This window comes from Nothoprocta perdicaria, unplaced genomic scaffold, assembly GCF_003342845.1.
Source record: "Nothoprocta perdicaria isolate Ctin4 unplaced genomic scaffold, notPer1 scaffold_199, whole genome shotgun sequence".
NCBI classification, from domain to species: Eukaryota; Metazoa; Chordata; class Aves; order Tinamiformes; family Tinamidae; genus Nothoprocta; species Nothoprocta perdicaria.
In genome coordinates, this window is record NW_020455193.1 from 201,615 (window position 1) to 228,372 (window position 26,758).

At 34.5% G+C, this 26,758-nt stretch overlaps 1 protein-coding gene across 1 annotated transcript in view; it reads left to right on the forward strand.

Moving 5' to 3' along the window:
- Window positions 1-474: 474 nt before the first annotated feature.
- LOC112945739 (CUB and sushi domain-containing protein 3-like) overlaps window positions 475-26,758 on the forward strand; it is a 36,983-nt gene continuing 10,699 nt past the window's right edge. Inside the window, exons 1-6 of the mRNA XM_026037409.1 lie at window positions 475-644; window positions 1,755-2,081; window positions 6,239-6,433; window positions 12,849-12,987; window positions 18,854-19,041; window positions 21,494-21,682. Of these exons, the coding sequence (XP_025893194.1) occupies window positions 1,784-2,081; window positions 6,239-6,433; window positions 12,849-12,987; window positions 18,854-19,041; window positions 21,494-21,682 (1,009 nt within the window). The 5' untranslated portion in view covers window positions 475-644; window positions 1,755-1,783. The remainder of the gene's footprint in view (window positions 645-1,754; window positions 2,082-6,238; window positions 6,434-12,848; window positions 12,988-18,853; window positions 19,042-21,493; window positions 21,683-26,758) is intronic.

Sequence of the window (26,758 nt, forward strand, 5' to 3'; positions counted from 1 at the left end):
GAGGAARATGTAGCTGGTCACTTTACAGTGGCCGTGATAGAAAGATGGGTTATTAGTTTTAAATATGCACATACTACAATAGATATTTTGCTTCATGCTATTGCCAGAAGTTTTACAAAATAAAATAAAATAGGAATAATTTTCCTCTTTATTATTTTGAATGACATAATGATAAAAAGAATGTCCTTTGTCAATGGACATGGAATTTGGAAATGAAATTTGTGTAAAGACAATGCCAATGTCCCTACACAAAATTCACTTTCTTAAGAAGTTAGAGTACAAAATCAGACTTGGTGGTGTGTTTCAGCAATTATTATTACACAAATTATTATTATGCAAATCTTCATTTGTTTATAGTATATACTTATGCTCTAGATGTGAGCATATACATAGAATATGCCATTATTCTTCCATAAGTAATAATTTTTTTCTTTTTCTTTTATTTTTCTTTTCATCAATAGAAATTGAAAAGGAAAGCTGTGGAGATCCTGGAATACCATTATATGGTATCAGAGAAGGGGATGGATTTTCTAACCGGGATGTTTTAAGGTTTGAGTGTCAGTTCGGATTTGAACTAATTGGAGAGAAATCTATCATTTGCCAAGAAAACAACCAGTGGTCTGCAAACATACCAATTTGTATTTGTATGTATTATTATTTTTTTAATACATGATGTCATGCTACATTTTACCTCACACATGCAATGATGTATATGATTAATTGCAAATTTTGTACAATGTAATTCATTTCCTGATGGGATGAATTCACTTTTCATCAGTGGTAGATTTGCTAAAAACTCATACCCAACAGAAACTCTAGAACTACTAAAATGTTTTTTATTTACCTATAAGTATTAGAAAGTAGCTGTCATCATGTGTCTCTGTATAACATTGTATTGAGTACATATTTTGTAGGAAGCTACAGATTTTATATGTGTGATACACTTTTTATAGCTACTATTATAAGTTAATTTATTTCTATAGGTTAGTAGTTGCTGAATTGCAATCAGGGACATTTAAATTATTTACAGTTTATTTTTCCTATGCATTATGTATGCATATAGTTTAGAACTCAAATGTTCATAAAGTGTGTTTACATAGATAGTTGTCTACCAGTTATGCTAGATGGCGTAAGTAAAAGCACTGTTGTGATATATATATTTGTGGCAACATGCTACTTAGCCTTTACACTGAAATGCTATAGGCCATATATACATGCTATAAGCCATATATATTAGGAGCTCAATCCGTTCCATTCATCATTGCAAATTAATTAAATATTGCTTAGTTGAAATATAAAAGATTGTCCTGATAATAACAAATACACTCTTTTGTCTCTTTGAAGCTAGTTAACATCTTCAATTTTCTCATTCTTTAATGTACTTAGTGAGAGATCTATTCTTTTAAACAGTTCATAAAGGTGAAAATAAGTAGTTTTGAATGATTAAGAAAGATTCAACAAGAGTAAAATGTAAGGACTGCTGTGGGTTTCCAATAGAAAAGAGATAGTCTTTACTACTTGAGGGACTGTACTAGGGAAGATGTAGATTTATTATGGGAAAGGGAATAAGCAGAAAAGCACACCTCCCTGTATAATTTCTCACTTGATGCAGAATACAGAATTACTTAAGACAATAAAATATTTTAAGAATCTCTTACAGAAATATAGTAATAAAATTTTACTCTTAAAGATATATGTTATTCTATCGTCTTTTTTTTTTTTTTTTTTTTTNTTTTTTTTTTTTTTTTTTTCAGTTCCTTGCCTTTCTAATTTCACTGCACCAATGGGAACAGTTCTTTCACCTGATTATCCAGAGGGATATGGAAATAATTTAAATTGTATTTGGACCATAATTTCAGACCCCGGGAGCCGAATCCATCTCTCCTTTAATGACTTTGATTTGGAATCTCAGTTTGACTTCCTTGCAGTTAAAGATGGTGACTCTCCAGATTCTCCCATAATAGGAACATTTACTGGTGCTGAAGTTCCTTCCCATCTCACCAGTAATGGACATATTTTGCGTCTGGAATTTCAAGCTGACCATTCAATGTCAGGACGTGGATTTAACATCACTTATAACAGTGAGTAATCACATCTGATTTGTTTTTGATATATAGTTTAAGACGTAGGTATAAAAAGGATATTAGAGTAATGCAAGACATTAAAAAAAAATAAAAAACTACATAGCTATGAATGTCTCCTTTAGATGATCATATTGCTTTTCAAATGAGGTGTTGCAGCTGAATATATATATATATATGTACATATGTACATATGTACATATGTATATATGTATATATGTATGTACATATAAGTCAGGGTATGTAATTAGAAAAATCAGGTTGGTTTTAAATTGTTAAAACTGAACTTTAGTAAATTTGTTGACAACATGTTTCTTGCTAATGGCTGTAACTTGCATAGTGCTAAGTACTAATCATCATGATCAAGTATACAAAACTCAGTTCTGAATACAAATACACTAACTTACCATATACTGCATAATGCTGTATGGAAAGCACTATGTCTGTGGTCTTTGCTGGTTCTTTTTTCATCAAGATCAAYGTGGTCAGGCTTCTCTTTCATGAAATTAGCTCACTTGGAATGGGCTGCTTTTCTTTTTTCTCTGATTCCCCTTGCATATTCTTAATGCTTTTGAGGTATCTCCTTCTCCCCCACCATCCTTCCCAAAAGATGGGGAGGTCTCTCCTTCTTCTGGTATTACTTAACTTTGTTCTCTTTTATCTTGCTAGTCCTTCTTGTGTATTCAGGAGAATGTTCTGCCTATCCACGGTCCCTTGTGCCTATCCTGTACTTTAGTAGTTTTTGCTACTTGGATGCATTCTACATGCAACTACATCTGTTCTTGCCACGTTAGTGATCATCTTGTCCACATGCATATGTCACAGAATCATAGAATCACACAATGATCAAGGTTGGAAGGGACCTCTAGAGATCATCGAGTCCAACTCACCCTGCTCAAGCAGGGACACGTAGAGCACGTGACACAAAGTGCCATCCAGGCAGGTTTGGAAGACCTCCAGAGAAGGAGACTCCACAACCTCACTGGGCAGCCTGTTCCACTGCTCTGTCACTCTCACAGTGAAGAAGTTCTTCCTTACATGTAGATGGAACTTCCTGTGTTTCAACTTATACCCATTGCCCTTTGTTTTATCACTGGCACTTTTCTTTGAGTTTGCGTCTAGAATTTCAAGAGTTTGAGAAGAGTTTGGCCCCTTCTTCCCTACATTCTCCCTTCAGATATTTACACATATTGATTGCATCGCCTCTTAGTCTTCTCCAGAGAAAAAAGAYCCAACTCGCTTAGTCTTTCCTCATAAGTYTTTCCTCCAGACCATTAATCATCTTGGTTGCTCTACGCTGCATCCCCTCTAGAAGCTCCACATCCCACTTATACTGGGGAGCCCAGAACTGCACACAATATTCTAGATGTGGCCTCACCAGAGCTGAGGAGAGGGGAAGGATCCCCTCCCTCCACTTGCTGGCAACACTACTCCTGATGCAGGCCAGGATCCTATTGGCCTTCTTGGCCATGAGGGCACACTGCTGACTCATGGTTAACTTGGTGTTAACCAGGTTGGTTAACCTGGTTAACCAGGACTCCCAGGTCCCTCTCCGTGGAGGTGCTTTCCAGCAGGTCGACCCCTAATCTGTACTGATGCCTGGGGTTATTCCTCCCCAGGTGCAGGACCCTGCACTTGTCCTTATTGAACCTCATGAGATTCCTCTCTGCCCAACTCTCCAAGCCTGGACAGGCTTCTCCAGGTCCCTCTAGATGGCAGCACAGCCCTCTGGAGTGTTGGCTACTCCACCCAGCTTGGTGTCATCTGCAAACTTGCTCAGGGTGCACTCTGGACCCTCATCCAAGTAATTGATGAACAAGTTGAACAGCTCTTGGGCCCAGTACTGACTCCTGGGGGACACCACTGGCCACAGGCCTCCAGCTGGACTCGGCCCCATTTATAACTACCCTCTGAGCTCTGCCATTCAGCCTGTTCTCAATATATGTTGCGTCTGGCTATGCTTTCATGGTGTTAACAAATACTTGCATACCACTGCTGGTTACACCATTTTAGTATGCTTATATTTAGGTTCAAGGTAAACTGATACTAAATATGTGCCAATTAATACACATTTAACTTACATATGCAGTATCTAATATGTAAATCCATAACATTATGAACATGGTACATGATCCAGACAGACATGGAAGCCCTGGCYTCTCCTTTCCAGAAGAATGTGTTGAATACTTAGCTATATGGTAAAATAATATTTACTGTGAAAGTGGCTGTATAAAATCAAAAGACTCCATTAAGCTGGAGAGGAAAAGAGATTAAACGAATCTCGTAATTTTGAGAACCAGACTTCAGATTTTTTCTAAGGGATGCTATTTTTCTTACTCCAATGACCAAGTGTCCCCTTTGCTTTAACTACCTTGCTAGCATCGTTCTATCCCTCTTTTTTTTGTTGTTGTTGTTTTTTTTGTTTTTTTTTTTGTTTTGTTTCATTTTAGATTGTGAATCTTTTGAATATTTCAGAGGAGGATTTTCTTAAGCCTCACGCTGAATGTTTGGTAACTAGGAAGGAGCTAAATTTACACTAGATTGCTGTGTAAATATTCATTTTCTGATATTGTCTAATATTTCTGCTTCTGACCCTCTATCTTAGCTGCTTCATCCACAAATTATTTCTCACAAATGCATAATGTAAATGTGAAGAAAATGTGGTGCCTTCTTATTTATTTCTATAGCTACCAATCATCATGGCAAGTTAAACTTCGAGAAGAGTAACTAGGTGTCACAATACTATAAAGAAGCATTAGGATGTCTTGGGTTATTCTATACTGATGAAATATAAAAATAGTTATAATTAAAATGAGATATGGAAGCCATATTTGTTAATGGAAGTTGTAATTTGTATTCCTTGTATGCCATCTTATTTTCTTCTTTCATGCTGTTTTTAACACTTTAAATGGCTCTGCTTTCTGCTTTAACCTTTCACTGGAATATGCTATGCAGTGTCAAGCCTGATTTTACTAATGAGGGAAATTTAGGAGAGAGATGTTTGCAGYCTTCTCAAGGGGAAAGAAAAAAATATCTTTAAATGTATATTCTCTGAGTTGTATTATTTTACAGAATTAGAACTTAACGTAGGTTTGATTAGAATATAAGCACAGAAATGTATCTTTAAGAATATATCTTTGAAAGAATTTTATAGAAAATATGAAAGATGTGGATGATTAGCATAGAATAATAATTGTGCCTTTTATTCTGAGATATAACACTTCATCAAGCATCATTAAGATTGCTGGTTTAGTATTTCAGCCCTATGTAAATATAGCAATCAGAATTAATCCTGTTTGAGTTGGTCCTTTTAGAAAATTACAGACTTCTTTGGGGGAGTAGTAGTTTAATTACAACATATTTCATTTAGTAATCACTTAACGTATATACTGATATTGACAGATATTCACAGCTACAAATTTAATTTACATAAAAAGTGAAAAGATCGTACTATTTTTTGACAGTTGTATAATGACACTTATTCTGAAATATTTTTTCTTACAGATATAGAAATACTTTCTGTGTCTSAGTAGTTTAACATATTTATATTTTTACTGTTTTTATAGTTATGTTTAAGATAGAGTGGAAGTATGTTTGTTAAATTCTTCATATTCTACCTATAAAATAGAGAATTACTTCATTAATACATTTTTTAATTATAGGGTTGAGAAGAACTCAGAAAAACTGAATATAATTTGATTTTAACTAGTGTTTATCACAGTGTAATTTTATGCAAGATTTGCTTTTATTTCTGCAGGATGTATCCTTAGTAATTATGCGTGTTCCAGTAAAATCAAACATAAATTCCACTTTTATTAAAAGTAAACTTAGATTTAAAATGTATCAAATTCAAGTGACTTAAATATCATACTTCAGGTTTTCAGGTCTTATTCAGTCTCAGATACAAAAAATCTAAGGCTGCCCAGGGAGGCTGTGGAATCTCCTTCCCTGRAAGTCATGAAAAACCCTGCCTGAATGCAACCCTGTGCTATGTGCTSTAGGTATCTAGGTGTCCAAACTAAGATTTATGCTGCCATAGCTTTATCATATTTTAAACATTGTTTTGTATGCATGTATGCATATTCTGGGTTTGGCCAAACTTATGTTTTTATTACTTCAGAGTWTATATATATGTATTTCTTTTTTTTCCCCCAAAGCATTCGGACATAATGAGTGTCCTGACCCTGGAGTACCAATCAATGCTCGCCGTTTTGGTGACAACTTTCAACTAGGGAGCTCAATTTCTGTCATCTGTGAGGAAGGATTTATTAAAACACAGGGAACTGAAACAATTACTTGCATGTTAATGGATGGAAAAGTAATGTGGAGCGGACCTATTCCAAAGTGTGGAGGTATGTATAATATTTCTTTTTGATTCAAGACAAGATTACTTCTTTTAAGTTGTCACCAAATAGAACTGAGACTTGTGCAAATGGATAGCACAAAGCCCTTGCAATACCTAGTTCTTAGCAAAATGGTCTTGCGCTGTATGAAGTGATATTGCAGTCCTGTCTGCAGGCATGAATTTCTCTCATACAGGGAGAGGAAGAAGAATGTGGCCGGACTTGGCATAAACATCAATATTGTGAACACTGATGTATAACTGCATGTTGTTCATGCTTTCAGATGGCTCTTATTTGGTATTGAGGGAACTCCAGTTTCCTCAAAATACATTTATACTTGAAAGAATCACTCTTGCCTTTTTTCTTTTAAAGCATGCATTTGTCCCATGGGAGAGCTATTGGGAATAATGAGCTACAGGTAGCAGTGTTAGCAGTACACCGAAAAGATTTATCTCTGTATTTTTGAAATCCAGTCTAGACAGTATCCTGATTGGCCTTGTTGAAACCTTGGATAATATAGCAGACCAGAAGAAAATGATTCTTTTTTTTTTTATGAGATTTATTTTAGTATATTGAATGGTTCTCTTCTTCAACTTATGTGTTTAAATCCCTAAATCCTGTTCAGTCTGTCACTTACTGTTCCTAAGCAATCATGAAAAACTGTTCTCAAATTTTTATTCAAAAAAATTTTGGGAGGTCTTGTTTAAATGCAGCTTCAGAGATAGAGAGCCCATCGGTGTTGAACCACTAATGTTTCTTCTGTCYGCAATGACACAGGGGCTTTGTTTTTATCAGTTGATCTTCCTCTTTATTCAAATTAGGTACTCCATGTCATTACACCTCTAAAAGACAGTTGTGCTTATTTCCTGATATTTGTTTATACAAATGTATACATAAAGGGCTTTTCTTTTGTTGTTGTTTTTTAAAATCTCTTCATCTCAAAAAAAAAAAAAATCTCAATTGGCATCTTTTTTTGAAAGAAATCTATTAATTTTCTTAAGAGTGATGTAATCTCTGACATAAACATAGTTTCACTTCTCTTTTAAACATAAAACACGTAGATCTGATTTTGACTACTTAACTATCTGCCTAGCAAAATTTGATTAATTTTAGCACATGAATGTGACATACTATGTGACACTTTGCATCCAATATAATTTTATCACTTTCTGTGATAAATTATTACTGTATCATATACATAAGCAGGGTTTGTTTCACTCAACAAAATAAGCACGAGATAATCAGGTCCAAAGGTGGTCCAAGACGCTAAATAGGATGTATACTGAAATCTTAAAGATTGGAAGGCAGGTATATTTAAATTAAATGTATTTGCCAGCTATAGAATTAAATATATTTTTAAAATTAAGGTTAAAATTTGAAGATAGAGAGTAATGTAGTTGATCTGATGAGATGGGATATGTTCTTCAAAAATCTGCAGTATCAATCAGATTTATGTACACATTTACCTGGAACACATAACCAGTTCACATAAGGTGAACTCTGCTAGTCCTACACACATCACTTCGTGCATATCAAGCCAAAGGTAGAGGCTCTCTATGCTGCCTGAGAAACACTGATTGCAACTGTTGGGCTACTGCTGGGCCATTTCTATTTCAACAGATAGAACAGTCGCTTAATAATAAATGTGGTTCATGAAATAAGCTGAAATGATTAAATGACTTTCTGTGAATTCTTAGGTTGGGATTGCCCTTTGATATTTGTTGTGGGCCTGCATTTGACAAAATGATTGTGGTTGATGACCACTTCCAGCTGTGATACACTTCCAGCATTTTGCTTTTACCCTGCTGATAGTGGGTATGTCTCTGACAGAAAACTGTGGAATAGAACTGGAATAAAGAACAGGGACTGAAAAACAGTGTAAAAAAAGGGCGGAGTAATAATGCTCTTAGCAAGATGTCTGGAGCATTTTGTTTTTTAAAAAGCAAGGCTCTTGAGGATAAGTACAGTCGCCCATCTGTAGCTATGAAGTGAAGGACTCCTGAGTCTGGGAAATCAGCCAACTGGCAAATGCCAAATAAAAAATCTTATGAATTTTGCACTGCAAGCTCCAGGAAGAACCATAATCGGAGGAAGGGTAAGAAAGGTAGATTATTTTCTTATAAAAAAAAAGAAAAAAGAAAAAAAAAAGTAAGTCTTTGTCATTGTCAGATCTCGAATACAAAGAGAAATTACTCTGATTGTAGACAATGTAATAATAGGCAAAGATTATGCAAATAATGCATTATTTAAATATATACAAGTATGTTTTATAAGATAATACTTCTCTGTGTTTTGGAGATAAACTTTAGATTACTGGGAGCAGTTCTATGAAAATTTTGTGAGAAAATGATAGTCTGTACACATTTAGCAATGCTGTATTCCAACTCTGGTAGTACATCGCCTCAGAATAGGACCATCTGGAGTTCTTATTCTTGTTGATAGATTTTGTAGTTTATAGGCTCYGTATGATTATGAATATATATAACCACTTATATATAAGTGGTTATATATAACAAAATGTAATGATGATTAATGTTACAGAGTTACCTTTATCATTGCTGATATGATAATGTATTGAAAYATCTTGCTGTTTGATTGGCAGTGTTTGCTGGAGGTAGTGTGCCTAAAGGACTTCTAAGTAAAAGTTGACAAAGATGATTTTAAAATAATCAATGAGTAGAAACTAATAAAGACTAAAATGTAAAATTTAAGTCTAAATTTAAGTCTGAACTTTCTACAGTTTCTAGAAAGTTTTTTAGCTTTTAGAAAACTACTTTCACTCAGTAGTATGAGGACTGGCTATTATTTAGTTAAAAATATAAAAAGCCTCTTACAGTTCATCAGTTTAGCCTATGAACTTGCTAATTTCTTGGAGAAAAATGAAGATCATGCCAATATATAACAATTCATGATTTTCCATTAGAAGCTTTGTCAGAAAGAGCAAATATAATCCATTTTTGCTAGCGGTGATATCGAGAAAGTTCTTTAATTTTACTAAGCTATTTTTCTCCTAAACTGTTCTAAAMGAAGTGGTATAAGGTAATGGTGGGTATTGTACTTATTGTTTTCTTAATTGAAAGGAATAATTTGGAGATTGTATTAAGATAGAAGAAATAGTGAATTTAAGACATAGCTGTCAGCTGTTTTTTTTGGGGAAAAATGTTGTATGCATAACACTTTTTAGAAGAGAGACGGTAATACATTAGGATCCTTTCAACCACTTTGCAATATAATAAAGTACATTTCTTTTCATTATGCTGCATGCATAAATATCTACCAAACCTGTATGCATAAATATCTACTGAAATAGCAGTGTTTTGAAACATGTTGTGTTTTTCTCTTTCTCTAAAGCAAGATGCTTCTGTTTTCTATCTAAGCGAGTACTTATATAATTCTAGTCATTGCAAAATTTGCGTGCCTTCTAGAATTTAAACAGATAAATAGCTGTGACAACCTTATTTTTTTTCCTGTCTGTGTGGGAAGAATACATTGATTAGGTTATAGATCACACATTTATTCAGCGTATTTATTCCTCTAACTATTGCTGGAGCAGAATTAACTTCCTATCCTTTTTTTTTTTTTTTCCGTAGTAATGAAGTCCCTAACTTCTTCATTAAGAAATTAGTTTAAGGCTATCTATTGACTTTAATTGTAACCGGTTCAAGTCAGTATTAAATCTTGATGCGATAATTGTTTTCCTTTTTTCCCAACTCAAACCATGCAGAAGTCAAGTTATGTCCTAATCTTCAGAAGATCTCCTGACAGAAATCTCATTTACTTTGTGAACTGAATATTGAAGCTTTCTGGCAATACGGCAAATGCTTTTAGAATTTTGTGTTTAGAAATAAGTGATAGTTGCATTCAGATAGGCAGAAAATCCATCAGTTGTATGCTTCACTCACAAAAGCTTTTTATTYAGTCACAGAAGGAATTGTTAAGCAAGTATGAAGATCACTATGATCAGATTTATATCATGTAAATAAATACCTATGTGTATCTAATGAGCCTGGCAATCAAGTATAGACTGTTAAATATAGACTTTACAAAATGTATTTCTGAGGAAAATTAGCTAGCTTGATCATATAAGCTTTATGTGAAATTTGAAGTTTGGTGAYGTATAGCATCATCTGATGAATTTATTTAGATAACATGAAACTAAACGTGAGTATTTATTTTAGTTACTGAGGGCTCAAATTCTGGGAAGCTTGGCAAACCTAATTTGGGCTGAAAATCCTCTTGCAAATCCTTAATTAGCAATACGTAAAGGAGCTTATGACAGCAGGTAAATCTATCATGCATTTATTGTTCTGTAGAGAAATGCATTTACACTAATATTTATCTTTTACTTTTTTATAAGTATTTCATGTTATTTGTTCTCTACCTCACATTGATTATATATATGTCTGATCAAAAAGATTAGATTGCTTTTTCACGTAAAATTTGAATTGATTAGAGAATATATTTTGTTTATTTTCTTTTCCATAGAATAGTCACCGTTTCCTGAAAATAAAAAGAAGTAGACTATTCATTATTTTAAACTGGTTACTAGTTTAAGCACATGCKCCATGCAGTGCTCCCAGCTCTTTTCTTATAAATGCTGCGTTTTTAACCATACTGAAAGCCATCTACCATTTGTGGTAGAAAATAAGATTTCTTGTTGTAACCTAACTACCACGGGTGTCTAAGCTATCGCCCGGGTCACTAAATAAGGTTTAAAATATTTTTGCAGATAGGACAGCTAGCAAAAATCAATTCTTCATAGAATCATAGAACGGTTAAGGTTGGAATAGACCTCCAGAGGGCATCTAGTCCAAACCCCTGCTCAAGCAGAGTTACCTAGAGCACAGGGCTKCATCCAAGTGAGTTTTAAAGATGTCCAGAGAAGGAGACTTCACAACCTCTCTGGGCAGCCTCTTCCAGTGCTCTGTCACTCTCATTGTTACGAAATTTTTTCTTAAGTTCCTGTGGAACTTTTGGTGCAAAGTCTTAAACTATTTTATTCTCCTCACTCTTCTGTTTCATAATGCTCTTACCACTATGAGATTCTTCTCACATTATCAGACCTCATATTTTCACCAAAGAAAGCTTAGTAAGATCTCTTCATGAGGTCACAAGTATGGCCATTCATGCAAGTTTCAGCAAAAGGGAAAAGTTTTATATGTATATTCTAAATAATNNTTTTTTTTTTTTTTTTTTAGAATATACCTTATTAAATATCCTTGTGTGTAACCTTTTTTCACTAAAATAGATGGATTCACTCAAGGATGCCAATTTGCAAGTACCTCAGTGAGTGGAAAAAGTTTAGTTTAAAATTAAGTACTTGACAAATTGAATTGACCCATGAATAAATAAATATAATTACTTAATGTAACACTGTAACCTGAAAATATATTTTGTTCTTCTGGAGGAAAATATATTTAGAGATTTTATTCTTTTCTATCCTGTCTCCTGCAGAGCAAGGAGGTGTTCATTTGGCATATTTGTTTATATAGGTGTATTTATGTATAATCATGCATATGCAGAAAGATATGTTTTGTCAATGTTTATACATAGTTTGAATAATATACTTTCAATTTACCATATTGGATATACATTAAATTTCTAAACTGTGCTAGACATTTTAAATTTCCAGAAAAACATTATGATTTTTCTAATCTATTTTAAAAACATAAGTACTTCTACCGATGCAATCACTGCATTTCTTACATGTCTAGGATTTGAGATAATTCTGTGAATTTATTTCTATATTTAGGGAATAGCTATATCTCACTGAAGAAAAAAAAAAAATAAAAAATAGAGTCAACTAGTATCAAAGCACAGTCAACTAGCATCAAAGCACTCCCACAGTCTCTTCCTCACTCCTCCATACCAGTGAACATTATTTCACCTAAGTCTGATGACACATTCACATAACTTCAATTGCTCAGACTTAACAGTTTTGCATGCATACATGAAATGAAAAACCTGTGCAGGGTATTGCAAGACTTTACTTGAAGTATCTGTCCTTCTGAAGTATCAGTTCCAGGGTTCTTAGAYATCTCATCTGTAAAATGATGTCAGCTTTGGGATGGAATAGTGATCTCCATAGGTAAAGTCAACATCAGGCAAAAATGCTCACACCTCCTGAGAATCTATTTTCTATATCTTTTATTTTAGGAAAGTAGATGGTACCAGTAAGGGCACAGTATAATAGCACTTGCCAACATAAGTGGAACATAGTTTATTTTATCTTTTGGGGTTTTAGGGCTCTCTAATGTAATTCCTAACCTTGTACAATTTATGTCATCTTTAAGGACTTATTGCATCTTGCAATTGGACTTTTAAAATGTGTTCACTATGAATGCCTTTTACTGAAAGTAATAATAATGAATTGAAAATAATGCCCATTCTATAAATTATACCATTTTCTTTGTTTCATTTTTAGCTCCATGTGGTGGCCATTTTTCATCTCCCAGTGGAGTAATCCTCTCTCCTGGCTGGCCAGGGTATTATAAAGACTCCTTGAATTGTGAGTGGGTGATAGAAGCTGAACCAGGACACTCCATCAAAATTACATTTGAAAGGTCTTGACTAATGTTTTTCTTACTTCATACTGTTTACTTTATGCCCAGAAGCAGAAGTTTATTAGCTCTATTATAAAATTAATTTGCAAGTTGTCTGAAATGAAGTGATTGTATTAATGAATAGCATTTTGCAAATCACCTTAATGCCTTTAAAGCATAACTTTTTTCTGCAGTGTAATTTCCATTTCTGATGCACTGAAAATCTGTTGAACATCCTATCCTCTTACATATATTTGAGTGTGTCTACACTAGTTAACATTTTTGTCTGTTTTTAAGGTTTGCTGTTTAATTTACTGGTAACTGAGTTGCAATGAGAAATTATGCACCCATTCTTAAACATTTTTTATTAATTTTTTGGCTTAGATGTATTTTGACCTATGACCTGTACTGTTTGAATTAATTTCTGAAATACTAATCATAAAGACTCATATAAGTTTAAAGGTTTGCCTACATGTATTCTTTGTACTTGTAGTAGAATCTGCAAGCTGCACTTATTTACAACATTAGTTATCCTAAGAAGACAATTTCTTCAATATCAATCTGTATTGTATGTAGCTATGTGTATGCCATATTTAATTAGAAAGAATGGAAGGAAGTATATGAGTGGATTTCATGTATTATATATCTCCTAATCTCTAATGTATAAACTATAACATAATTATCTTCTCAGGAAAAAAAAAAAAGAAAAAAGAAAAAAGAAAAAAGAAAATGAATATTTTTTTCATTTCATAAGCTTTTTTAGCCAATAGAGATATTACAATATTTCATTCAGGTTATATTTATTTGTCATTTGCTGAATGCTTTAAGTTTCTAATTATTTCATCCTTTCTTTAAACATAGTGGGTTAAACCTTGAATTCTGCATTAAATGCATGCAGATTTTTATCCCTTGTGCATATCCATTGCGAGGTCAAGTCTTTTTTTGTGAAAAGAATGTATACTCTCAAGATGTAGTTCCAGTCTCTATGCAATGCAGCATTCAGTTTTGTGTACATTACTGCCTGTTACTTCATGGTCCTTTCTAATGCCAAGGATCTAAGTATGCTGTGGATCTTAAAGTGCTCATGTTATCAAGACTTTTAATTAAATTAACATTTAATTTTAAAAACTAAGATTTTAATTTAAAAAATAAAAATTTAAGAATTTAAAAATTTGATTTAAAAAATAAAATTTTAATTGAATTATCATGTAATTAAAGTTCCTTAGGAAAAGCAATATGTAAAATTTACTTCAAAAATGTTATATATTCTAAAAATTTCAAGTATATTCTATATACTTCATGTTAATAATTTTATAGCTGATTGTTAGATTGCTAGTAAGTTAAAATAAGTTTTAGTGCACAAATATCATGGAACTACTTTTCAATTGTTGTTTTGACTGATGTTGGTCACAGACAGTCTGCAATCATGTTGCTTCATGTTTATATAACTTAGAAGTTCCTTTTTATGAATGGTATAAAATTTATCTTTTTCTCAAAATTTTTTTTTCGCAAAATTTCTCATTGTGGTAAAATGCTGTTTAAAACTTCTAATACTATAATTTCTAATACTATAGTTTGCACTATATTAATATCATGATGTGATTTTCTATAACATCAGTGGATTGGTAATACAGATATTTTACATCTATATCTGTACGTATACATACATATACATATATGTACATATACATATCAATGTATACATATATCTGTAGAGCATAAAAAATGAAGTCTTAAAAATGCATCAAAAATGTAGTCTTCCCCTTTCCTAATTCTGTATATCAACTAAAAATGAAAATTTAGTGAACACTGATAATTAAAATAAAACGAGAAATCAATAATTGCCTTCTGCACAAATTTAGCTCATATCAATTCAAAACTGAGAGACTATTAATCTATTCATCTTCTTGGAAATCAGAATAAAAAAATTAAAATTGAAATTTCTGTGAAAAGAAAGTATATTATCACAACATGCCAAATAGCTATTTTTAAAAATCAGCATTTCTTTTTAAAATCAATTTTAAAATATTTTCAAACTGGGAAAAATTGTTTTTTTCTCCAGAAATTCTAAATCAGCTTAATTTCCTTCCCTTGCACCTGAGTTTCATTAAATCTGACTCCCTCCTGTATATATGTATTAACATCTTTTCATAAAATTGCATATTTTTTATTATTCCTGTAATGAAAAGAAGTAAGAACAAGATATTCTCTCAGATGACACAAAAAAAAAAACCCTGTTTTTCTCTTTTYAGCCTAATCTTGCTTTCATGCTTTTTCTTTCCATCTTTTTCCATCACTGCTCATTCTTGACACTCTTGTCACTTTCTGTAGGTTGGATTGATATTCCTATCTGTGAAATGCAGCAAGGTGAATACAGAAAGGTTCTCTTTACGTATAGATGTGTTTATGTATTTCTATGCATTAGCATGTATAAAAATACATCTCTATACATTCTTACACATACACTTAGATACATAAATATCTTTTTGAGTGTAAAAAAGTTATTGAATAAACTCAATACTGAAATAAACATACAGTAAAACAAAATCAATCTGTGAAATACTATTATATGTATTTTTGCAAAACTTTTTAAATATACAGTCTGAAAAATGGAAAAATCCCCCCCAGTCTTTCTCTTCTGCAGCCTGAACAACCCCAGCTCTTTCAGCCTCTCATCATATGCTCCTTATATGAAAGATGTTTCAGTCCTGTAATCATCTTAATGGACCTCTGTTTGTCACTTTAGTATGTAGTGATTCTCTTTTGCTGGGGAGCCCAAAACTGGACAAAACACTCCAGCTGTGGCCCCTCTAGGGCTGATTAAATGAGAAGAATCACTTCCCTCAACCTGCCAGCAATACTCTCCTAGTGCAACCCAGGATCCTCTTGGACTTTTTTTGCCACACAGGCACATTCCTGACATATTCAACCTGCAATCCATCAGAGCTTCCAGCTCAGTCTTTGCAGAGCAGCCCTCCAGCAGGTCAGGTATTGGTGCATGCTCTTTTTTTCTCTGGAGGTGCAGGATCTTGCACTTTACTCTGATGAACTTCATGAGGTTCTTTTATGAACAGATTTCCAGCCTGTTGAGTTCTTTTTCCAGACTTTCTCCATGATCTCCAGGATTTAAGATTCCTAAGGGCTTGTCTTAAGAGGAAAGAGCACATTAACTATCTCAGGCTTTTCTGAGTCCATTTCAACTTAGTCTTCAAAAAGAAACAATGAGAAACACCATTTCCAGACTTTCTTTGTGCAAATAATAAGTATCTAAATACTAAGAATTCCAGTTGAAATATATGTAGATATTTGCATTATTGKTTTTTTTTCTTGTCTTTGTCATGGAAAAAAAAGATCACACATCAGGAACCTTTAAATACTTTCACTGAGATTTTTTGAAATAATGAACATAGATTCCTTGCAGGATGCTATCTTAATATCACTTTTCAGTTTATCACTTGCACAGTAATTTCTCCTTTGTGCTGTTGCATCTGGGCAAACTCTTACCTTTGATATCTGTATGCCAAAATATTTCTGTGCCATGGAGCATGTGACAGTAAAAAAGACAAAATGTCTGTAGACAGAACTAATGTATTAGTTTTTCTTTCATGTACTTTCAGGTTTTTCCCTGATTTTCCCTGTGGACTAATTCAGATTTTGTTTTATGACTGTGAATGAGTAATCTGAAGTTTTTAGTCCCAGTATATAGTAATATCTGTTGATTTTTTTCTTTTAGTCACTGTCTGCACAAGCTGAGTTGAAATGGTAGAAAGGAGAAATGTGCGTGCTATTCTTCACTGTAATGGATTGTTTATCATGAAGCCTAATTATGTGTATTTAAATGCTAAGGATGTTAATCATCAAACTGCTGATTGGAGTACTAGTCACATTTGACTAATGAGAAAATGCTGTGAGGTGGACTTTGCTCAAATCCTGACACTGCTCTGAGTTGATAGGATGCCTCTTACCAGAGAAGATGTATGCTCTAAATATTAAAATTACAACATCTGTGCAAACAAGATAAAAAAAAATGCTGTATGCTTTGGTAAAGTTTGTCTCACTCCTGTCTGTTTCATTGAATGTTTGTGCATTCTCTGTGAGAATGGGCTGCACATAGCAATGACACCATCCAGATTAATTGAAGAATAGTGGCTAATTAAGTAGGGAAGAACATTACATCATCTGGAGCACAAATTATTTCTTATTCAATTTCCTATTTAATCTTCAATGCATCAGAAACTAATGAGGTAATATGTAAATTATCAGATAGGCTGATCATCAAATGAAAAGATGTTCAATGAGGGAATGATAAGAAATGATGTAATGACTGTGCAAACTACATTTAAACTGATCACTTTTCTGAGACAAATAAGCAAACAAAGGCATAGTACATAATCCTTTCTTCACAGCTTGTTCAGTCTCTCTCTCTTTAGATACTGTCCCCTCTTTTTTTGGTTACTTGCATATCACTTTGGTTACTTTCCCATCACTTTCTTTTGTTTCTTTCTGTTGTTTGTATTGCTCATTGCATGCATTTTTTAAGGAATATTAACTCATGAGGGACTTTATGTTATCATTCTTGTCTTTGGAGACTCTATTGTCTTTATTGCTTCCCTGGCCTGAGATGTCAGAGATGTCCAGGCAAATGCATTTTAGACACTTTCTGTCTTATGTATGCCTTTGATAAGGGAATTAAGAGAGCAAAGAAAAACAAATGAGATGTTTCTAAGATTTCTTCTTCCCTGTATGGCTTAGTGAGGGAAAAAAAAAAAAAAAAAAGAGAAAATACTGGAAGAAATTTGCTGCCCATATGCACATATGTCACTGTGACTTCAATGCAGAAGGAGGAAAAAGGCAGAAAAAAAAGAATCTTTCAGCTCTCCTGCATCTAGTCTCATGATGATTTCTTTCTGTAACTTCCTGTTATATTCTATGGACTTCTTCTGTATTCTTTTATTTAAACAAGACAGGAATAATTAGCTTTGAAGGTTTCATTTGGCTTCTTTTCTTTTGCCCAATTCCTTTAGATCTTGGAGTGAGACTTCTTCTGTACCTTGTCATAAACTTCCTTGAATGGATTTCACAAAACTGAATTAGCCATCTAACTGAACTGGAGAGTTAGGAACATCTGAAGGGTATTTATAGTATCCCGGAGTTAATTATTTCTTTTTAATGCTGGAAGAGTTTTTCAATAATCCATCTGAGAGCCCATTAAAGCAGTGTGATTGATGYAAGATCTGTTATAGCAAGTGAGAGAGAAAATAGGCAAAAGCACATGACAGACTGTTTGGGCTTACTAATATCATGTAACACAAGTTGAGCAAGGAGGTATCTAGTAGCACTGTCACAAAGACAGCATAGATACTTCCTGTAAAGGGACATTCTCCTTTGCAGAGCTTTTTAAACAAATTCTGGTTGTTTATTTGTTTTGTTATTATTTCTGCTGCCACTTTGGATGAAGCAAGTTCCTCGATTAGAACAAGTTTTTGTAGTCTCATAGAGGAGTTAAGTAATTACCTGTCTGCTTGTAAATTCAAAGTAGGATTCTTTGATAATATAAAATACTTTTACGATATTTGTGCTAAACAGAACTGAGGTAATAAGAGCAAATCAACATATCCTTTTACTTAATTTTCACAAAAAGACAGTGGTAAATAATTTAGTATAAAATACTAAATAAAGGTGATATTAATCTATGCTAGCAAGCCATGGTCTTCCTGCTTTTCTTCTTTGCAATACGAAGCAGCTCAGGAAGTTGAAACGTTTCTTATCTCACTAGAACCTGTTCTGGAAATGAGCATGGTTTTATATATTTGGCATAGTTGTATGTCTGTTAAATTTGTTTTAACTGCTTCTTATATTTGTATGTGTTGTATTTCCTTAATTCTAGGTTTCAAACAGAACTGAATTATGATGTTTTAGAAGTTCATGATGGACCAAATCTATTATCGCCACTTTTGGGATCTTACAATGGTACACAGGTCCCACAGTTCCTCTTCAGTAGCAGCAATTTCATTTATCTTCTCTTCACTACTGATAACAGTCGTTCCAACAATGGATTCAAGATTCACTATGAAAGTAAGTCATTCTGAACTGTATGATTTAATTTCCCCATCTCTGCTTGCTCTTGTCATAAATAAATATGTGTGTCTATTTATATATATATATATGTRTGTGTATATTTATTTATTTATTCATATTTATATATAAAGATGTACTGTTCTCTATATAAATTCCTCAGTCAGACCTCCCATTTCTCTAACTGTTCTGGATGGGTTCAGGGTTCGGCAATTGAAAGCACATGCACTGAGAGCAAAATCAACCCCTTAGTTTATTTAGGACAATTCACACTAACATCACACTAAAGCAAGACTTAGCAACTACCTGCGGAACAAGGCGCGTATGTAGCAATTACTTACGAGAGGATACTTGCCAGCAGGACAGCGAGACCGATCATTCCCCCGCCGTGGACCAGAGGTGGCTGACAGGCTCCAAGCTTGNTAGCAATTACTTACGAGAGGATACTTGCCAGCAGGACAGCGAGACCGATCATTCCCCCGCCGTGGACCAGAGGTGGCTGACAGGCTCCAAGCTTGCGGGCGTCCCYGCGGAGACAACSTAGGTCTYRGYTGGAAGTCTCTCCCCTCCTCTGATCCAYGATTATTTTTTATATCTGGCGCATCCYRCCACRYAGGGCCACYACGTGTCAGGAGGTGTACCAGAGGGCAGGCAAAGCTCCACCTTTTTCGTTATCCAATTTTCTCTGGTGTGCTCATGCGTGCCCACCAGTGGGGGTCTCTGGTCTCGTTATGAGGGTCCTGCCTTCATCATCTTCCTCTCCCTTGCCTCAGGATTGACCTCCAAACTGGCTTAGAGGTCGGCTGTGTTTTGGTTGGCCCCATGCCTTCTGGCACAGCTGCCTCCAAATTCCTCAGTTGCTCCTCACCACCAGATAAGGCCCCTGTTTTCGCAGCTGTAGAGCTGCCTTCAAACTCCCTACAACCAGATAACAGCTTAGTTCTCAGCTTCACAATAGTCTCAAGGCCTCTACAGATCATAAAAAGGCTATGAATCTTTCCTCCTCTTATACACTAACTGGAAAAGATTTGGTGACATTAAATTGCAAAACAATGATTGGACATTTCTTTTATAGTGTCATGACATTGTTTTTGTGCTGCATGCTTTAAGATTCAAAAGATGGAAATTGGAATGAAATATAGATCTTCTGGATGTGGTTCTTATGCGTCATTAGTCTTTATGTAATTTGCAGAATTCACTTTTTTATGTTTAAAACTGCACAAAATCAGTAGGATTATGAAAATATATGGCAAATACCTGAATTACTGGCCTGAGTGATGTTCCTACATCACTCAAATTAATAAGAAATGGAATTTACACTAATCAGCTGAAAATCAAACTAGTGATTTGCTGGACTGTGGATTCTCTGGTATTTAAAAAGCTGCCTTTGTTTGCTGTAAATCTGAAATAGACAAATTACTACAGTAAAATGTAGTATATGTTAGAAAGTATCCAAAAATATGGTATCTTTATGATTTCTTATGAGTCATATATGTTGATACATGATCAGACGCTTAAATTTTATGCTTCTAAATATATCTTTTTATCTTTTTATAAATGTGAAAATCTTCTCACATTTAGTGGTTTATCTCAGAAAATCAGTTTTAAATTCTTTACTGCCATAGCGTCACCAGTATACTTCCATTGCTAATCATATAATCGTAGAATCATAGAATTGTTAAGGTTGGAAGGGACMTCTAGAGATCATCTAGTCCAACCTCCCTGTGCACGCAGGGTGGCACAGGGTGGCATCCAGGCAGGTTTTGAAGACCTCCAGAGAAGGAAACTCCACAGCCTCCCTGGGCAGCCTGTTCCAGTGTTCTGTCACCCTTACTGTCAAAAAAATTTTCCTTAAGTTCCTGTGGAACTTTTGGTGCTTCAGTTTGTGGCCATTTCCTCTGGTTCTATGAGAGGCCACCACTGAAGAGAGACAAGCCCCCTCCTCCTCACTCCCTCCCTTGAGGTATTTATAGACACTTATCAGATCCTTCCTCAACCTTCCCTTCTTCAGGCTGTACAGGCCCAGCTCTCTCAGCCTTTCTTCACAGCACAGATGTTCCAGGACCCTCATCATCTTCGCAGCCTTGTGCTGGACTCTCTCCAGCAGCTCCATATCCCTCTTCTACTGGGGAGCCCAGAACTTGACACAGTCTCCAGATGTGGCCTCACCAGGGCTGAGTAGAGGGGGATGATCACCTCCCTCAACCTGCTGGAGACACTTTTCTTAATGCACCCCAGGATCCCGTTGGCCTTCTTGGCCATGAGGGCACACTGCTGCCTCATGGTTAATTTGTTGTCCATCCTGATGGACATGTTTTGGAGAACTGATTGTTTGGTTAAGTTCTCATCCATTTTAAAGTATAAGAGATGGCTTTCATATTGGCCATGGTAAGAGAGTGATGGGTTTAGCTACATGCTGATTTTTTTTTTCTTTTTTTTTTTTTTTAACCAGGTGTTACTGTTAATACCTACTCTTGCTTGGATCCTGGCATACCTGTGCATGGACGCCGTTATGGACATGACTTCTCTATAGGTTCCACTGTCTCATTTAGTTGTGATCCAGGTTATAGGCTGAGTCATGAAGAGCCTTTGCTATGTGAAAAAAACCACTGGTGGAGTCACCCTCTCCCAACTTGTGATGGTAAGGATGAATAATTAAAATATTGAATACTGTAAAGGTGCTTTTTCCCTTTATATACTGTTTGACTAAAATTCTGAGTACCTTAAAAACATATATATTCTGAGAAACTGTTATTAACTTCAGGTAATACTAGAGGCTATAAAAACTCTAATTTTAAGAACAAAAAACTGTTGAGGGATTTAATATTGTATTCTCCTATATGTGAGGAGTAATTTATTAATAGAAGTAGAAAAAGAGCATATAATTCCATGAATCAGTAGATTAATGAGGGTATGTATATATGAGAAGACTAAACAATATGAGAAGATTAAACAATAACTTCATTGAATCAGGGGCCGTGTTTTTCCATGTGGAAGTTCATTCATTTTCATTCTATTTTTTTTTTTTTTTTAAGAGAGCAGAGGGTTTTTGCCTTATTTGATTAGCAGTACTTTATTTTTTGTATTTGACTGAGCTGAATATGTAGGGATAGGATGATAGTAGGAATTTGCAGTTGTGGAGAGGAGGATGACTAATCCTTTTCCTGAAAATGGCATTTTGTAGTTCAAGACACCCAAGTCCCAGAAGAGTCCTGGCTTGTCAGTCAGATTCTTGGAATGAGGAACTGCTGGACTCCTGTAGCTTACTGTCAAGAAGACTATCATTTGTTGAACAGGCCATAGAGAGAAGATATGTTTTCTTACAGTGATAGGCACTAGATGCTAACCATCTCCCTATGAATGCTGTGCTCTGCTGTGCAATAATCTCCTATATTGTGATAAATTTCTTCCTCCAGATGCTGCACTTGCATGCAATTCATTAACTAAATAGGATTTTTTTTTCTCTAGAGCACATTGCTAAATGGCAATTGTCCATTGAATAAATATGCTCTAAAGGCAGGATTGAGTACATTTATTCTAGTAAATTTAATCGATTCATGGTTGAACTCATTTTAATTTCATTACTRAATTTCTTCTCTAGTGAAATGTTTTTAAATAGGATCCAGAGTCTTTGCATCCCCAGGGAAAAAAGGGCATTTGCTCAACAGATTGCATAAGCTGTGAGGATGGGTTTGTATTAATCATGCCACTAAAAAACACATTGGTCACTGTTCCTGCTCACTCAATATTTTATTCTGACAGTTTCTGAGTAGTTTGAGTTAAATACGTCATGGAAAGTCTTTTTAATAGTTGCTTCTCTTTTTGATAATTACAGTTACAACAATTACATTGTAGTCTCTGACAACTCATGAATGTAAGTGTTTTGGAGGAGAAGTAGTATTAGAAAAGGAAAATCTCAAAAGTAGAAGACTCTATTGACTGGAATATTGTTATTTTGAAGAAGTATCAAATTTTCATGAAGTGTTCAGGTAGTATATGGATAAGCAACATGGAAAAGTTATCAGGAAAGTTATACTTTGTTATCTAGAGCAATATTTGGATACTGAAAATGATGACTTAAGTTAACAAAAGTTAACAAACAAATCAGATATCTCCTTCTCTAAGAGTTTACCTGAGGGAGTAAATGAGTGATTGTGACCAGCTGTATAATTCATTCATATATGAATAATTCATACACATGAAAGAAGACTTAGGCAAACTTGGATTTGTAATTTCCTTACTTTTGATTTTTGTATATAAATATATTGATAACGTGTGCATGGTATTCGTCAATGTACCTTTGTACTCTCTGTGTCTACACATTTTTTTCAAAAAGATTTTTTAGATATTAATTTGTAGGCCGTTAACAACACTACTTGGCAAGTGTGACAAATTTATTGTTAGCTGTCTTTGCAAAATAAACTTTTAACAATTTTTTTCACTGATTAATGCCTAGACTTCTCCTCCTTTCATGTCAAATTTCCTTCGTTAGTTCACAGATAAAACTCTTCTTTATCCACATAGACAGAAAAAAAAGAGTCTGTTTATTTTACTGGATGTATTTATTTTTAAATATATCATCTAAGAACGCAGTCTAGATATTATAAGCATGGAGCACAATACCAAAGAAAATAAACAACAAAATAAATAGTAATTCTTTTTAAATGATAATATGAAAAGGTATTTAGGAAAGAATCATACCTAAGAGAGTCCTACTTAAGAGAGTCATACCTAAGCATTTTCTGAGCAAAGCATATTTTGAGCTTTGCTCAGAAAAAAAAAATAGTACTTGTATTGTTCTGGTCAAGTAACATTTCCATATGATTCAGTGGATGGTTATCTATATTTACATGAGCTTCTTGCCCATAATCGCCTCCCAGAGTCTAACTTGTAAATGTTGTCTTACCATGTGTTTTTGGCATGAATATTCTAATACAATTTGGCTTTTGAGCTTTAAATAATTGTGAGTAATCTTTTTTTCTACCCAGTAGCTGAACTATTGTCTTAATCCCATTAAATATGAGAGGAAATATAATGTAAAATTTTAGATAACTAATTAGGAGTTTACAGTCTTAAAATTMTTTTTATTCCCAACATCAAAACATCAAAATGAATGCTAATACATAGCATTTTTATTCAGTATTCATTAAAAATACTACTGTTAAAAAGCCTACTGTAAATATTCAGTCTGCTGTATGCCAGAACTGTAAATTTGGATTTAAATAAGAAGATATAAAAGCACAAGATTTTTTATGGTTAATAGTCTAGCCTAGACTATTTTCTATTAGCCTCATTTTTATACTGCTGAAGTCAAAATTTTGTGCAGGAAGCTGTTTATACTCATTTGATGTCCACATCGTTATTTTCCTGCCGCTTCTTGCTTGCATTCCATTTAATGTTACATTGGATCTTCTCTACAGAGGGAAGCAAGATGCTGCTGTTTTTTGATGTGTGAAACCGTGCACAAGATCAAAATTGTAATGGACTGTTTTAATGATCTTTTTGGCTATATTTCCTATTTATTACACAGTATGGTAAATGAAAATCATCTGATAATTAGATTTTTATATGCAAGTTAAGATTGCTTAAGTACTTTACTGTAAATGAGGCCTGTAACTGTGTGTGCATGTGTGTACATATATATATATGCATGTATATATTGCATTGATTTATATATACACACACACAAGCACATCTCTATCCATATGCACCTATTATATATTGTACATACTCACACTTACATATCCATACACACACAAATATATACACACATGTATATGTATCTTCCTTTCATTGTGTGGTTCTTCCTGAACTTCATTAATGCTTGAAACTAAAGAAAAAAAAACAGTTATTTATATTTTCAACAGGGTTACTGTACTGCAAAAAAAAAAAAAAAAAAAGGAAAAAAAGAAATTTATTCTCAAAGCTTCTTTTCATATGTATTGTCTGTTTTTTTGAGGAAAATGAGATACATCATTGTATCATTTCAAAATGTAGAAATTTTGTTTAGTTTCCCAAATATCACTACCAGACTAATGAGGGACACAAATCTGACTTTTTTGTTACATCATTACTGAACACCATATGCTTGTATATCTAATGTATACAAGCATATCTAATGTATATATGTATACATGTGTATACACAGATATATGTAGTTATACATAATGCATATTATTTTTCTCTTACTTTACTGAAATATCAAATACGTTCTTTCCCTAGCTTCCCATAGCTTCTTTCCCTGATGTAGCTAGTCCTTCTTCTCACATCCAGATTTCTTCATGGCATCATGTTATTTCAATACTGTGTTTGTCTGTTTCGTTTTTCAAATGTCTAACATGAGTTACAGCCAAATAAATTAGTTTTAAATGGACCATAAGCCTGATTCAAAGATATCAGATGACAGAGTCCATAATTAGTGAATGTTGAATTTTATTTCATGGTATAACAAGTATAAAAGAGGCTCTTCCACAAACAAATGATAAACTGGTTATATACTGATCTCTGTGGTTAAGACCTTAAAAATAAATAAGATAAAAATAAAACACAGGATACACAAGGAAATAGGGGGAAGAAAAGTATAAAAATGTCACCTCCCTTGCTTATTCGCAGCTGGCATAATCTAATATGAAGTCTCCTAGCAATACGTTTCTGTAGCAGAGCTGCTGTGACGAGACAGACGGTATATTTGCAGTTGGCAATACATTGGTTGTAGAAATGCAAAATGTGTCTTACAGGAAGAGATTAAGAAAACTTGGGTTATTTAACTGATCAAAACAACCTCTAAGGTACTATTAGATTTTGCCAATATTCCAAAGTGAGTGCCCAGGAGGAAAAAGAACCCAGTAACAGTTTAACAAAGCCCTGAATAAAAATGGGCCCTGAATAAATTTAGGTGAGAAATTGTAAGAATATTTCTAGCATTGGAAGAGTATCATTCTTTAATGGTTTGAGGTAGCATGAAACATGTTCTCAAATGTGTTTGATAATTTTATTATCAAGCTAATTATTTTATTATTGCGGACAACACCAAGCTGGGTGGAGTGGCCGACACTCCAGAGGGCTGTGCTGCCATCCAGAGGGATCTGGACAGGCTGGAGAGTTGGGCAGAGAGGAACCTCATGAGGTTCAATAAGGACAAGGGCAGGGTCCTGCACCTGGGGAGGAATAACCCCAGGCATCAGTACAGATTAGGGGTCAACCTGTTGGAAAGCAGCTCCACAGAGAGGGACCTAGGAGTCCTGGTTGACACCAAATTAACCATGAGTCAGTGGTGTGCCCTGGTGGCCAAGAAGGCCAATGGGATCCTGGCCTGCATCAGGAGGAGTGTTGCCAGCAGGTCAAGGGAGGTGATTCTGCCCCTCTACTCAGCTCTGGTGAGGCCGCACCTGGAGTACTGGGTGCAGTTCTGGGCTCCCCGGTATAAGAGGGATGTGGAGCAGCTAGAGAGGGTCCAGCAGAGAGAAACAGAAATGATTAAAGGACTTGAACATCTCTCGTATGAGGAGAGACTGAGTGAACTGGGCCTGTTTTCTCTGGAGCAGAGAAGGCTGAGAGGGGATATGATTAACATGTATAAGTTCAGGAAGGGAGAATATAGGGAAAAAGGGATCAGGCTCTTCTCAGTGGTGGCCAGCGACAGGACATGGGGAAATGGGCATAAGTTGAAACACAGGAAGTTCCATCTCCAGGTGAGGAGGAACCTCTTCACTGTGAG